A 13191-nucleotide genomic window follows, 5' to 3' on the forward strand; every position below is an offset into this window, starting at 1 on the left:
TGTCTGTTACAGTACAGAGTTCAGTAATTTGATGGCAACAGGCAGGGATGATTTTCCATGTTACTCTGTGTTGCACTGTGGGAGTAAGACATTTAAACCAAACCTGAACATAACTTCCTCTGAACCACGTTAGCACAAATTTTCATGGCGATCTAGGTTAAAAGACAGCCACCTTCATGACGTTGGAAAATACCTTGCTAACCCATTAATCTCACTTTGTAGCACGCCTCTCTGTTCAGCCTGTTAGCTAGTCTGAAAATACGAGATTTCTTGATTATTCTAGTTTTTCTAATTTTATGTTTTTCCTACTTGTTAGAATGATCAAATAAACAATGTAAAGTAACTTTGCAGCTTTGAGTGATACCAACTCTCATCTAGTCTGCGAATATGTCTTCTCCAGTTCACATCTAAGTATCATTGATCCCCATTCCCTGTTTCTCTCTCTTTATCTCTCTCTCTCTCTCTCTCTCTCTCTCTCTTTCTGTAGGTGACTTAGTGAAGTTAGACTCCAAGAGCAGTTGCTGCCTTTCTCTTGCACTTCTTCTCTGCTGACACGTGTGTCATGGCGTTCTCCTTGATCACCCGTCAGTTTGCTCTCTCCCTGCAAAAAAACGTGTGGCTCAGTGCTCCAGGTAATTTATTCTTTAATTGAAATCAAATTGTTTAAACTCCAATCGGCATGAAGAGTTTCACCGGGTAATGACATGCTGTTGCGTTACAATTGTCTCCCATGTAGATTAACCTTGAAGTGTGCGTCCTATTTCTTCAATAGGACGCAATACTGGAGAACTTGGTTTCACAGAGCAGTTGTTGTACGTCTGTTTTGCTGTTCAAGCTTTTGCTAGTTCAAGCTTTTGTTTACTTAGAAACTGACACACCTTTTCGTCAATTAATTAGTTTTAAATTCTCTGTGGTAAGGGTAATCAAGTAACCGCAGAGTCTGAGAAAGCAACATCATCTATAAATTAAACCAGATGGAATTTTGAAGAAAGAGGCTCAAAGAACTGTACCTACCATTAATTTTAAACTTGCTCCCAGCTCTGTCACATCAACACAGAACGAGACGTGTTGCAACAAAATTCAAAGACTTTTTCCAAGTGAACTTGGAAGTATTTGTGTTTTTGAAAATGAAATATCACAACTAAATATTAAGTCTTAATACTTCTTATGTTCTTATAGAAATCATGAAACCAAGATCAATTGGCATGATGTAATCATTATAAATGTGTGACTGACTTCATCTGGATGTGCATTTTTCTCAGAGGCTGGTGACTCAGTCATGCCTCAAAGGTCTTTTCTCCTGTAAATCATCAACAGGCCTGTCTGTTTGAGTCCAATTTACTTATCTACTTAAACCGCATAGTAGACATTCAAGACAAGCAAATTATATATAGCCCAAGGGGGCACAGTACGAAAGGCCCTGTAGGCAGCTGATTTGTTTTTAACTCTGGGGGCAGACCTGAGCCAGTGGGCAGACCTGAGACAGTGGAATTTTGTGGACGTGGTCATTTCATATTTTTTTTTTAAATGAAAATGAAATATAACTTATTTAATAGGATTAAATTTTTAGAAACAACTTATACACAATGACATTTAATATACAGGACAAATTTACAGAATATAATTTACAAGGGAATAGAGAAAAAAGACCCAGAGACACCAATTGAGTGGTCATTTTACATGCCAACACCGCATTAAGCAGATGGATGTTTTTTTTTTTTTCCCCACAGTGACAGTAGAGGGTACTAAAACAAGAAGCACCAAGCAATTGTGGCAAAACAGACAAATATGAACAATGTAATTTTACAAAAAGGAAAGAATTGAATTGAACTGACCTGCTGTAGCCTGGCCTGAGCTCAAACCTCCCTTAAACTGGGTCATGAACAAGACATTTTGGAATGTTGTATTTTTTGTGTGTAGCTCTTCAGTGTGCTGTCAGCAACTGGATAGCAAGATGTGTTAAGTATTGGCTCAAGATCAGTAACGATCCTCACGTGCTCTGAGATCTGTGTTTATATAGAAACACACACACACACATATACATGCATGGTTAACTCCACAATGTACTCAAACATGCACAAATTGAAAATATTCAAGTGCCTGTGTAAGCAAGATGCCACAGAACTTTCTTTCAGTGTTTCAAAAGATCGGTGAATTTCACCTCTGCCTCACCTACAACAGTAGAAGAAGTACACTGATCAGCTGGACAGGGAGTCTACTATAAGTGGTCTACATGCAGTTATTGACAGAGTTGTGTGTGAATTGCTTAACATTTTGCTGGGTTTCCCTCAGTGTTCTAATCTGTCTTGTGTCTAAACTTGTGTATAATATATACGTTAACATTTTCTGGTTTTAGTTAGCTGCAGCATTCCAGACCATTATAAGACTTTTACTAGCACATGGTAGACCAGCGTTGCGATCTCTAGCCATGTGTGCAGTTGAACAACAGAGAGGCCTACATGTCCCTCCAAAAGCCTGAGCCAGGGCGACTGACCGTTAGGGAGCCGTCCCATGATCTAAACCTAGATGTAAATCTGAATTCGAATGCAGGCTGGCAGGGACATTGGCTGTGGTCCAGCCATCTCCACAGGGGTCACCCAGGTAATAAAAGGCATCGCAACCATCATACATCGCTTTTTCCTCTGCGTCAAGTACAGTGGAGGACTGCTAGGTTTTCTACAACTTGGTTGCTGAAAGGGAGCAACCCATTACCATCAACTTTAAACCCCTGGGTCACAGTCTTCAACTCACAGACCAAGAAATAGACTGCTGTTTTTTTTTCCTCTTTTCCAACGTGGATCACTGTGCAATCAGCTGATCTCACATTAACAAAAACTGCGTGCCAACTTTGTTTAAAAAAAATAACAAAGTTAGTTTTTCAGCCGTGATCCTCCCCTCTGTCGCAGAGGGACGCATCAGCCACATTGCCAGAAGAGCAAGATAATGGACTGTTCAGCACTGTGGACGTTCACACAGATTATTTCTTTCCAAACGCAGAGGGATCGGAGCAACACACAGTAAGAGGCTTATGTATGGGCAGAGGCATTGTTAGAATAGAGTTATTTGTTTATGACTTGTAACTTGTACGTGCTGCATTCATTTATTGTGTTACAGATCGCCCACTCTTACCAGTCCTGTGAGCTCACATATCACCTGTTAAAAGACCAATACCTGACCAGATAAACTTTGGTTTACTGATTCTGCTATTGTGTGGTGGTAGTGTGGGACTCAAAACTGAGGTGGTGATCTTTATATATGCACACACATATACATATATAGATATATATTCTCGCCAATGTACCTGTGTTTACCTATCGTAGTTAGTAATTAATGTGTGCAGATAAAATTGGATTATAATAGTGTTTAGTACAAAATAATACTTATCTTCTGATAATTGTTGCAATGTTAATAAATCCTGTTATAATTTAACTTGTCATTGTCTGTGGTCAGTGTGAACGTACTTGTGATAACAGCTCGTTTCTCAAAAGTCAGTGCTTGGATTCACCCTTCATTAGCTCATAAGAGACTGTTACTTCTACGCATTAATTTGGCTATTGGTCACTGGTGACAGGTTGGTGCCCCGATTTTACATGTATAACAAATACACTAATTTATTTCAATGATTATTCCCTATAATCAATGACATTACTTGCCAATATGCAAGTAATGCACAATACCCGTTATCAGATCATTTCAATAACCAAGTCTAGGCATTTAGACAGACATTGTTAACCAGACTGACATATACTTAGTTGAATCTAAATTAACAAGTTATGAAAGATTTGTTTGTTTGATAAAAAAAGGCATAAGGTTAGCAAAAAGGCTATATGGACGTAGGCTTAGAAGTCACTTCACTGAAACCAAGACACAGGGCGCTTATGGCAAGGATTCCAGACAGCTACATGCTACAAAGCCGACTTTATGGTCAACTTCTAACAACTCCTCCCTACCAGATAATTTCAACATCTTTTTCTCACCGCGGAATCCCGGTCTCCCTGCTAGAGTGAATCAGTCTACAGATGATGCTATTTCCACCCTGCTTCACCTCACAGTGACTCATTTTGAAAATAAAAATACTTATGCCAGGTGATTGATATCACTTCAGTATCCAACACTGGTTTACCAAAACAGCTTATAAGAAAGCTGTTGCTGCTGGGCATGGATCCTGGCATCTGCAGCTGGATACTGGACTTTCTGATGGAGAAACAGCAGACCGACTTGGCAGCGTTGCATCAAGAACCACTACAGCGAGCACAGGATCACCCCAAGAGTGTGTTCTGAGCCCCTTACTGTTTACACTGTTTCAGCACCAACCACATCATAAAGTTTGCCGACGACACTACAGTGGTAGGTCTCATCATGAAGATGAGTCAGCATACAGGAGTCAGTTGGAGTGGCCGTCAGCCTTATGCGGAAAACACAACCTTGCTCTCAACATCAACAAGACTAAGGAGATGGTTATTGAGTTTAGGAGATCCAGTCATAGGCACCATTACCCACTGACCATCTGTGGCTCTGAGGTGAAGAGAACACACAGCACCAAGTTCCTTGGGGTCCATCTGATATCCATCAATTGACCTCAAGTGACAACACAACTACTGTCATTAAGTAGGCCTAAAAGCAACTTCACCTCCTCCACAAAATGAAGAAAGTCGACCTACCAACTCCAGCCATGGCCATCTTTTACAGAGGCTCGATTGAGAGCATTCTCACTTACTGCATTTCTTCTTGGTTAGGAAACAGCAGAAGATAAAGTGAACATAACATTGAGAACTGCTAAGAAGATTAGTGATGCCTCACTCCCATCTCTGCAGGACATTTACACCCAGCGCTGCATTTCCAGACAGCATCAGAAAGGACTCTACTCACCCCTTCTCTTACACGTTCACGCGAATGGTGTCCAGGAAAAGATACAGGAGTATCAAAGCAGAGACTACTCGGCTGTTAAATAGTTTTGTCCCTGTAGCAATTAAACTGCGTAGTCAGAATATGTGAGCATGGAACTGTTTGTATCTGGACTTTATTCAAAATAATTATATGATTCATTAATTAATTATTAATTATACTTTACCTGCTTTGTACTCCAGTGCAGCCTTTACCTTTTATTTATTTTTGTTTTTGATCTTTTCTCCACCAGTATGCAGATATGTCAGCAAGGCAGCACCTAAGACTCAGGTGGAGTTTGACTATGATGGACCCTCCATGAAAACTTCAGTCCCTGGACCACGATCACAAGTAACAAATAGACTTACAGTCATGGAAAAAATTATTAGACTCCCCTTGCTTTCTTCAATTTGTTGTTCATTTTAATACTTGGTACAACTAAAGGTACATTTGTTTGGACAAATATAATGATAACAACAAAAATAGCTCATAAGAGTTTAATTTAAGAGCTGTTATCTAGACATTTTCCATGGTTTTCATGATAATAACCAAGATCAATAGCAATGGCATTGTACTGTCAAAAACAGTGCTTTTAGGCATACCATGTTTTCTTTTCTGTCTTTTAGTCGCAAGATACACACAGTAGTTAGTACTTGATTGCATAACCATTGTTTTGATGACTGCAGCCATGCATCTTGGCATGCTCTCCATCTGTCACAGCAACCCATTCCTGTTACAAAAATTCAAACAAATTTTCTTTGTTTTTGGGCTTGTGGTTCTCCATTTTGAGTTTGATGATGTTCCACAGATTTTCAATTAGATTTAGATCTGGTGATTGAGCAGCTACGTGGCAAGGGGCATTGTCTTGTTGGAAAATCCAGTCATTCAATTCAATTTATTTATATAGCACCTTATACAGTCAAAATTGTCTCTAGATGCTTTACAGAGACCCTGAGCCTGAACCCCTGAGCAAGCAGAGAGTAGCAAGGAAAAACTCTCTTTTAACAGGGAGAAACCTTGAGCAGGACCCGGCTGGCAAGGGAGAACTATCCTGCTGATAGTCGGCCAGGTGAAGGGGGGGAAGAAGAGGTAGACAGGACAGAGAGGATGAAAGAAAGCGAGAGAAAGAAACATACATGCAATGAACATCATAAATTATAAAGGACAGACATGACAGGTTGTTATAATTGGAATTCTGAAGATTATGTATTGTATGTATTTGTTTTTTAGCTGATATGTTGTTTACGTTTGTTAAAACAGCACTGCATAGAAGAATGACATGGGCAGATGTTGACAGTAGACATCGGGTTTGTCAGAGGGCCGGATGCAGTTCAACAAGTAGATCTGAATGGAGAGATACCTGCAGAAAGATACAGAGAGAGAAAGAAAGGGAGGGAGAGACACAAAACTACGAGGAGAACTGGACGCACAGTTAGTGATATAAAATAATGAATTATATGTTGTTCTGATGAGGGGAGAGGAGAGTAGGTGGGGGATTAGAGATGGTGGTGGTATTGGGGAGGTGGGGGAACTGCTCGGTGGATCATGTTTGTGTCCCCCGGCAGCATAAGCCTATAGTAGCCAGGCTGCGATAGAGATTAAAGATTAATGGTTTGTCAGACCTATTCTACCTGTGGCTGTATCAAGAAGTGACAGTAACTATGCCTACCAGCCCTACACACTTTGTTTGAGGCTAACTATACGCTTTACTAAACAGAAAGGTCTTAAGTCCAGTCTTAAAAGTGGAGGTGGTGTCTGCCTGTCACCTGATAGCTTGCTTTTATGAATTCTGGGAACTGCAAGTAAACCTGCACTCTGTGTGTTCTGTTGGGAATATATGGGACTATTAGATCCTGCAGGTATGATGGGGCTAGTCCATTTAGGGCCTTATATATAAGTAGGAGAATTTTAAAGTCTATTCTGAATTTTACCAGAAGCCAGTGAAGAGAAGCTAAGATGGGGGAGATATGATCCCTTTTACTGATTCCTGTCAAAACTCCAGCTGCTGCATTCTGGATCAGCTAAAGACTATTAATAGAGTAATTTGGACATCCTGACAATAGTGAGTTGCAGTAGTCCAGCCTAGAAGTAACGAAAGCATGAACAAGTTTTTCAGCATCACTCTGAGAGAGGACGCTCCTAATCTTAGCAATATTACGGAGGTGAAATAAGGCGGTCTTAGAGATTTGTTTAATGTGATGAATAAATGACACGTCCTGATCGAAGATAACGCCGAGGTTCCTAGCAGTCGTACTGGGGGCCAAAGTAATGCCGTCCAGAGAGACAATATTATCAGCTATTCTATTTCTAAGATGTTTGGGGCCTAGAACAATGACCTCAGTTTTGTCTGAGTTTAATAATAAAAAATTGGAGGTCATCCAGTCCTTTATGTCCTTAAGACATGCTTGGAGCCTGGCTAACAGCTATATTTCCTAGAGGAAGCATGTATAAGGTGAACAGGATCGGCCCAAGCACTGAATCCTGTGGAACACTGAGGTTAACCCTTATATGTGAAGAGGAAAAATCATTAACGTGAACAAAGTGAAATATATCTGATAAATATGATTTCATTCGCCCTTCACACAATTGCATTTGCCCTGCTCCACCCATACTGAAACAATCCCAGATCATCACCGACCCAGTCCCATGTTTTACTGTAGGGGCAAGACAGTCTGGTTTGTAGGATTCTCCAGGCTTCCTCCTAACGAGTAAATTGGCGTGGGCAACAACTCAAAATTGGATTCATCACTGAAGAGAACCTTAGCCCAGTCATCAACAGTCCAATCCTTGTGATCCCTAGCAAAGAGTAACCGGGCCTTCCTCTGCCTTTCGTTGATGAAGGGCTCCTTCCGTGCCCTGTGTGACTCCAGACCAGCTTTAAGAAGTTGGTTTCGACAGTGCCCATTCATTTTTAAGGTCCCTGGAGGTCTGACGACGATTCCTGAAACAGGAACAGATGAGTGCACGGTCGTCTCATGGAGTAGAAAGACGTTTCCTGCCTCGAGCAGCTAGCAATTTGGTAGTACCATGTTTGGGCTTGCTTTTTCTTGGTGTAATGAATGACTGTCTTGGAGATCATCAGTTTTTGGCTACCTGTCTCTCATTCATGCCAATTTCCAGCAGTGCCAAGATAGCTGCCTTTGTGGCTTCACATAATTCTTTTGTTTTAGGCATTATGTGAGAGCTGACAACTTCTGAGTTGTGCTACAGCTTGTATGTAAGCAGGAAACCACTCAAGGCCTTTCCATGTGCAGTGCTGCTTATGACATGAAATGACCTCTTAGGCCACCCTTGTTTTCTTAATTCCTGGTACCACTAAAGGTATATTACCTGAAGAATACAATGAACACAACAAACAATGCAGCTGATTCCATAATATTTTATGCCCTATTTGACATGCTTAAGCTTAATTGTATTTCCAAGGTATATAATTTTTTTTTTCCATGACTGTACATACACACAAATCAATACACTATCCGTTCCTCAGGTAGAACTGATGAAATTTTTTTTCAATTTGTAGGAGCTAATGAAACAACTGGGAGACATCCAGGTGAGCTGACATTGTGTATTTGTATGTGCCTCCATACTAATGGTCATGTATATAGTATGTACAAAAGTACAGAAGTATGAAATTGCTGTTTCAGTGGAATTTCATTTTTTCATATCCAGCAGCCAAGTCATTAAAAGAAATTATGACTTCGTGGTTGCTGTCAAGTGACTAGACCAATCAGCCATAACATTATGAAGGCCTAATATTGAATATATCCCCCTTCTGCCTCCAAAACAGTACTGACCCACTCCACTAGACCTCAGAAGGTACGCTGTGGTATCTGGCACCAAGCTATAGCAGATCCTTTAAGTCTTGCAAGTTGTAATTTGGGATCTCCATGTATCAGACTTTTTTTTGTCCAACATATGTCAGAGATGCTCAATTGGACTGAGTTCTGACCAAGCCAACACCTCAAACTCATTACTGACCTCAAACTTCTTGAACCTTCATAGCAGAACATTGCCCAAAGCGTCACACTCTCTCTGCTGGCTTGCCTTCTTTGCATAAGTGCATTCTGGTGCCATGTCTTCTCCAAGTAAGCGATGCACATGCACTCGACCATCCATGATGCAAAAGAAAACATGATTGATCAGACCAGGCCACCTTCTATCAGTGATCCATGATCTACTTGTGACGTTCACAGGTACTTCTGGCAATCAACTCAGGTGAGCATTGGCACCCTGACTTTTCTGGGGCTACATGGTCCCATAAGCAACAAGCTGTAATGCACTGGGTGTTCTGACACTTTTCTGTCAGAACCAGCATGAATTTTTTCAGCAATTTGAGCTACAGCTACTACTTTTTTTTTAAGACAACGGGGGCCAGCCTTCATTCCCCAAGTGCATCAGTTAGCCTTGGATGCTAGATCAAACTCTTAAATTTAGTTTTTAGTACAGACAGACCCAACAAAACCACCGTAAGCAAGAACTTGGCAACAGTTGTGAGAAAAGTTTTTTTAGAAGGCATAATGTTATGGCTGATAGGTGTATTTCATTAGACAAAATATGTGTTTATATACTGATCCTGCATTATTCTGAAAGAAAATGTCAATGTGAACAGCTCCCTATGAAGTTAGGGTCAAGTGGGTTTAGAATATTCATACTGACTGTACCACTCTCACCATTATATGTATGCTTTGTTTTGACTGGTGTTATGTTTTTGTTGTGTTGTTCAGTGTGTGTGTGTGTGTCATTTCAAGTACATTTGTTATTCATGTTTGTCTGCTACCAAGTTAGTACAGGAAGATTCAGTACTACTGTATACTTTTCTTATCATGTCTCTTCCCAGAATGTTGGTGCAGTCAACTTCTTCTGTAACTATGAGGAGAGCAGGGGGAACTATTTGGTGGATGTGGACAGCAACCGCATGCTGGATATTTACACTCAGATCTCTTCCATCCCAATTGGTTAGTAGCAAACCATTTAAACGCAGCTTGTAAGAGGTGGTAGCATGGATAAAATAGTCTACCTATATAGTCTATATCATTTTATATTGCAGTATTGATAAATACTGTGATACATACCAGGTTCTATTCTATTCAGTTCAGTCCAATTTATTTATATAGCACCAAATCACAACAAAAGTTGTCTGTCTGAGGAAAAACATCAGAAGGCAGAAACATATACAGAGATGCATAGCAACAGTGATAACAACAGAGTATTGGAATGGCAATAACAGTATTAACAATAATAATGACAATTGTAATAATAATAGTCATAGTAGTAGTAGTAGTAGTAGTAATAATAATAAGTCGTCAGTGTGAAGCAGGACCACAGCAGGAAGTACAGACACAATCCATGGGAACCTACGAAATGAGAAAGCACAAAGATTCCAGGGAAGAAGTCAAGTTAGTGACATGTATTAATGGAACATGAGTATGTGTGGAAAGAGAATTAGAGGAAGACAGAGAAGCTCAGTGGATCATGGGAGGTCCCCTGGCAGTCTAAGCCTATAGCAGCACTACTGAGGCCAGCCTAGGCCAGCCCTAAGTATAAACTTTTTCAAAAAGTAAGGTTTTAAGTTTACTCTTAAACATAGAGAGGGAGTCTGCTTCCCAGACTGAAACCAGAAGATGATTCAAGAGGAAGGGAGTTTGATAACTAAAGGCTCTGCTTCCCGTTCTACTTTTGATGACTCTCGGAACCATAAGGAATCCTGCATCCTGGGAGCATAGAATTATAGTTAGATGATAAGATACTATGAGCTCTTTAAGATAAGATGGCGCTTCACTATTTAGGGCTTTGTATGTGAAGAGGGGAATTTTGAACTCTACTCTGAACTTTACAGACACCCAGTGTGAAGAAGCCAATACAGGAGAAATATAATATACTCTCTAATGTGAATTTTTGTCAGTGCACATGCATCAGCATTCTGGATTAGTTGGAGAGTCTTTAGGGACATATTGGGGCGGTCTGATAAAAGGGAGTTGCAATAGTCCAGCCTGGAGGTAATAATGATCAAAAATAACTCCCAGATTTCTTACTGTGGTGCTGGATGCCAAGGTAATCCAACTACATCACCAGATAATTTCTTTTTAAAATGTATCGGGCCAAGCTCATATAGCTCATAGCATTTTGTCAAGTATGGCTTTTACTTTTTATGCATTAGTCAATATTTTGTGGAACTGTTAAAAGAATTCCACATGTAGATTGAAACCAGGAAGTTATATGGACCCAAATGCAACACACGAGACAAAGTCAGTAAGGAGCAAAAAACTTTATTAATTCTTTATTAATAAGGGAAGCTTTGCAGAGGCAGTTAAACGTCAGCCAGGGAGTGGGGCAGGTCAAAGATGTCCACAAAAGGGTTAAATAACAAAAATCCTCTTCAGCAAAAATTTAGCCAAACAAACAAAAAAAAAGCTTTTTCTAAAAAAAACCTCCACAAAAAGGTCCAATAACATAAACCTCTTCTGCAAAAGATTAAGTCACAACAAAAAATTTCTTCTTCAAAAAATGAAGGGAAAATTCAGAGACGACTTTACCAAAAGGTAGTCCTGGCTGCCCTGAGGTCCCGCATCCAACAGAACTGAAGGTAGGGGGTGCGACTGCAGGGCAGGAGGGGCAGCAGAGGAAGAGACTGGGCTGGTCAGGGTAATCACGGTGAAAATCAGCAATAAGATGCGGGTCAACAATAAAACTGGCAGGAACCCAAGGCCTTTCCTCAGGGCCATAGCCTTCCCAGTCAACCAAATACTGCATGCCCCACCCTCTGCGGTGGGAATGAAGGAGAGGTCTGACAGCATAAACAGGACCACCGTCAACCGGGGAGGAAGAGGAGGGGGGGTCTCGGGTACCAAGGGACTTTTTGGAGCATGTTTGATTCTGGAGACATGGAATGTGGGATGAATGCGCATTGACTGAGGGAGTCTCACTGCAACAGGATTGATAATCTTCTGGATGTGAAATGGACCTATGAACCTGGGCGCAAATTTATTAGACTCAACACGGAGAGGCAGGTCTTTAGTGGACAGCCAAACCTTCTGTCCCACCTGGTACTCAGCGAATTTAGAGTGATGCTGGTTGCATAATGATCAGTGGAGCGTTGAAGGGAGTTGCGGGCCTGTGCCCAGGTGTGTTGGCTGAGCTGACGAAGGTGTTGTGGCAGAGGGGTCGGATGACACAAGGCAGCGGAGGCTGACTTCCATTTCTTGGTTTTTCGTCTCGATCTGGCCATTAGACTGGGGGTGAAAACCAGAGGATAGGCTAACAGAGGCCCCCATCAATTTGCAGAACTTCCGCCAGAATATGGATGTGAACTGGGGACCACGATCAGATACTCTACTACTGGGATGCCATGAAGACGGACGACATGCAAGAGAATGAGTTCGGCCGTTTCTTTAGCGGATGGGCGTTTTTGAAGTTGAATGAAATGTGCCATCTTGTTAAACCTGTCAACTATGGTGAGGATGGTGGTATTCCCTGCCGAGGGGGGAAGACCAGTGGCAAAATCCAGAGATATGTGAGACCATGGACATGTGATGGTTTGTGTTGGTTGCAGGTGGGGCAAACTTCAACAAACTCACATACATCCTTGTCCATGTTGGACTTCCAACATGGACAAACGTCGTTGCAAAAACTCCTTGGTTCTGAGTACACCAGGATGACAGGTGAGTTTGGAAGAATGTGACGTTGTAGAACTTCTGACCTTAGCAAATCAGGTACAAACAATTGATCAGGTGGGCATGTACTAGGTCCAGGCTGATCCACAGAGGTGGCCTTCACCCTGTCCTCAATGTCCCAGAAGAGAGGGGCGACCAGACAGGAAGGAGGAAAAATGGGTGCTGACTCCACCGGGGAACTGTCCTTAACAAACTGGCGTGACAGAGCATCAGGCTTAACATTCTGGGCCAGGCCCATTCTGGGCCTAGGATAGAGAGAAATTAAACCTTGTGAAAAAAAGGGACCGTCGAGCTTGGCACATTGAGCGAACATTGAGACAAAACAGCTCCCACACCTATGTCAGAGGCATCCACCTCCACAACAAACTTGTCGTTCAGGGTCGGTCAACTTGAGAATAGGGGCAGTGATAAAACGGGTCTTGAGGGTTTCAAAAGCCTGACTGGCTGAAGGAGTCCAGGAGAATGTGACTTTAGGAGAAGTGAGGGCCGCGAGGGGAGCTGCAAGGGTGCTATAGCCACGAATGAACCTCTGATAAAAATGTGCAAATCCCAAAGTGCTGCAGCTGTTTCCTGTTCTCAGGGACGGGCCAAGCTGACATGGCTGACACCTTGGCAGGATCCATTTGTAGGTTCCCCT

At 41.6% G+C, this 13191-nt stretch overlaps 1 protein-coding gene across 1 annotated transcript in view; it reads left to right on the top strand.

Moving 5' to 3' along the window:
• The window catches only part of abat (4-aminobutyrate aminotransferase), a 61399-nt gene that overhangs the window by 26462 nt on the left and 21746 nt on the right, over positions 1 to 13191 (top strand). Inside the window, exons 2-5 of the mRNA XM_046414789.1 lie at positions 488 to 632; positions 5138 to 5235; positions 8405 to 8434; positions 9722 to 9839. Of these exons, the coding sequence (XP_046270745.1) occupies positions 563 to 632; positions 5138 to 5235; positions 8405 to 8434; positions 9722 to 9839 (316 nt within the window). The 5' untranslated portion in view covers positions 488 to 562. The remainder of the gene's footprint in view (positions 1 to 487; positions 633 to 5137; positions 5236 to 8404; positions 8435 to 9721; positions 9840 to 13191) is intronic.

This window comes from Scatophagus argus, chromosome 16 (assembly GCF_020382885.2).
Source record: "Scatophagus argus isolate fScaArg1 chromosome 16, fScaArg1.pri, whole genome shotgun sequence".
In the NCBI taxonomy this organism is placed as follows: domain Eukaryota; kingdom Metazoa; phylum Chordata; class Actinopteri; family Scatophagidae; genus Scatophagus; species Scatophagus argus.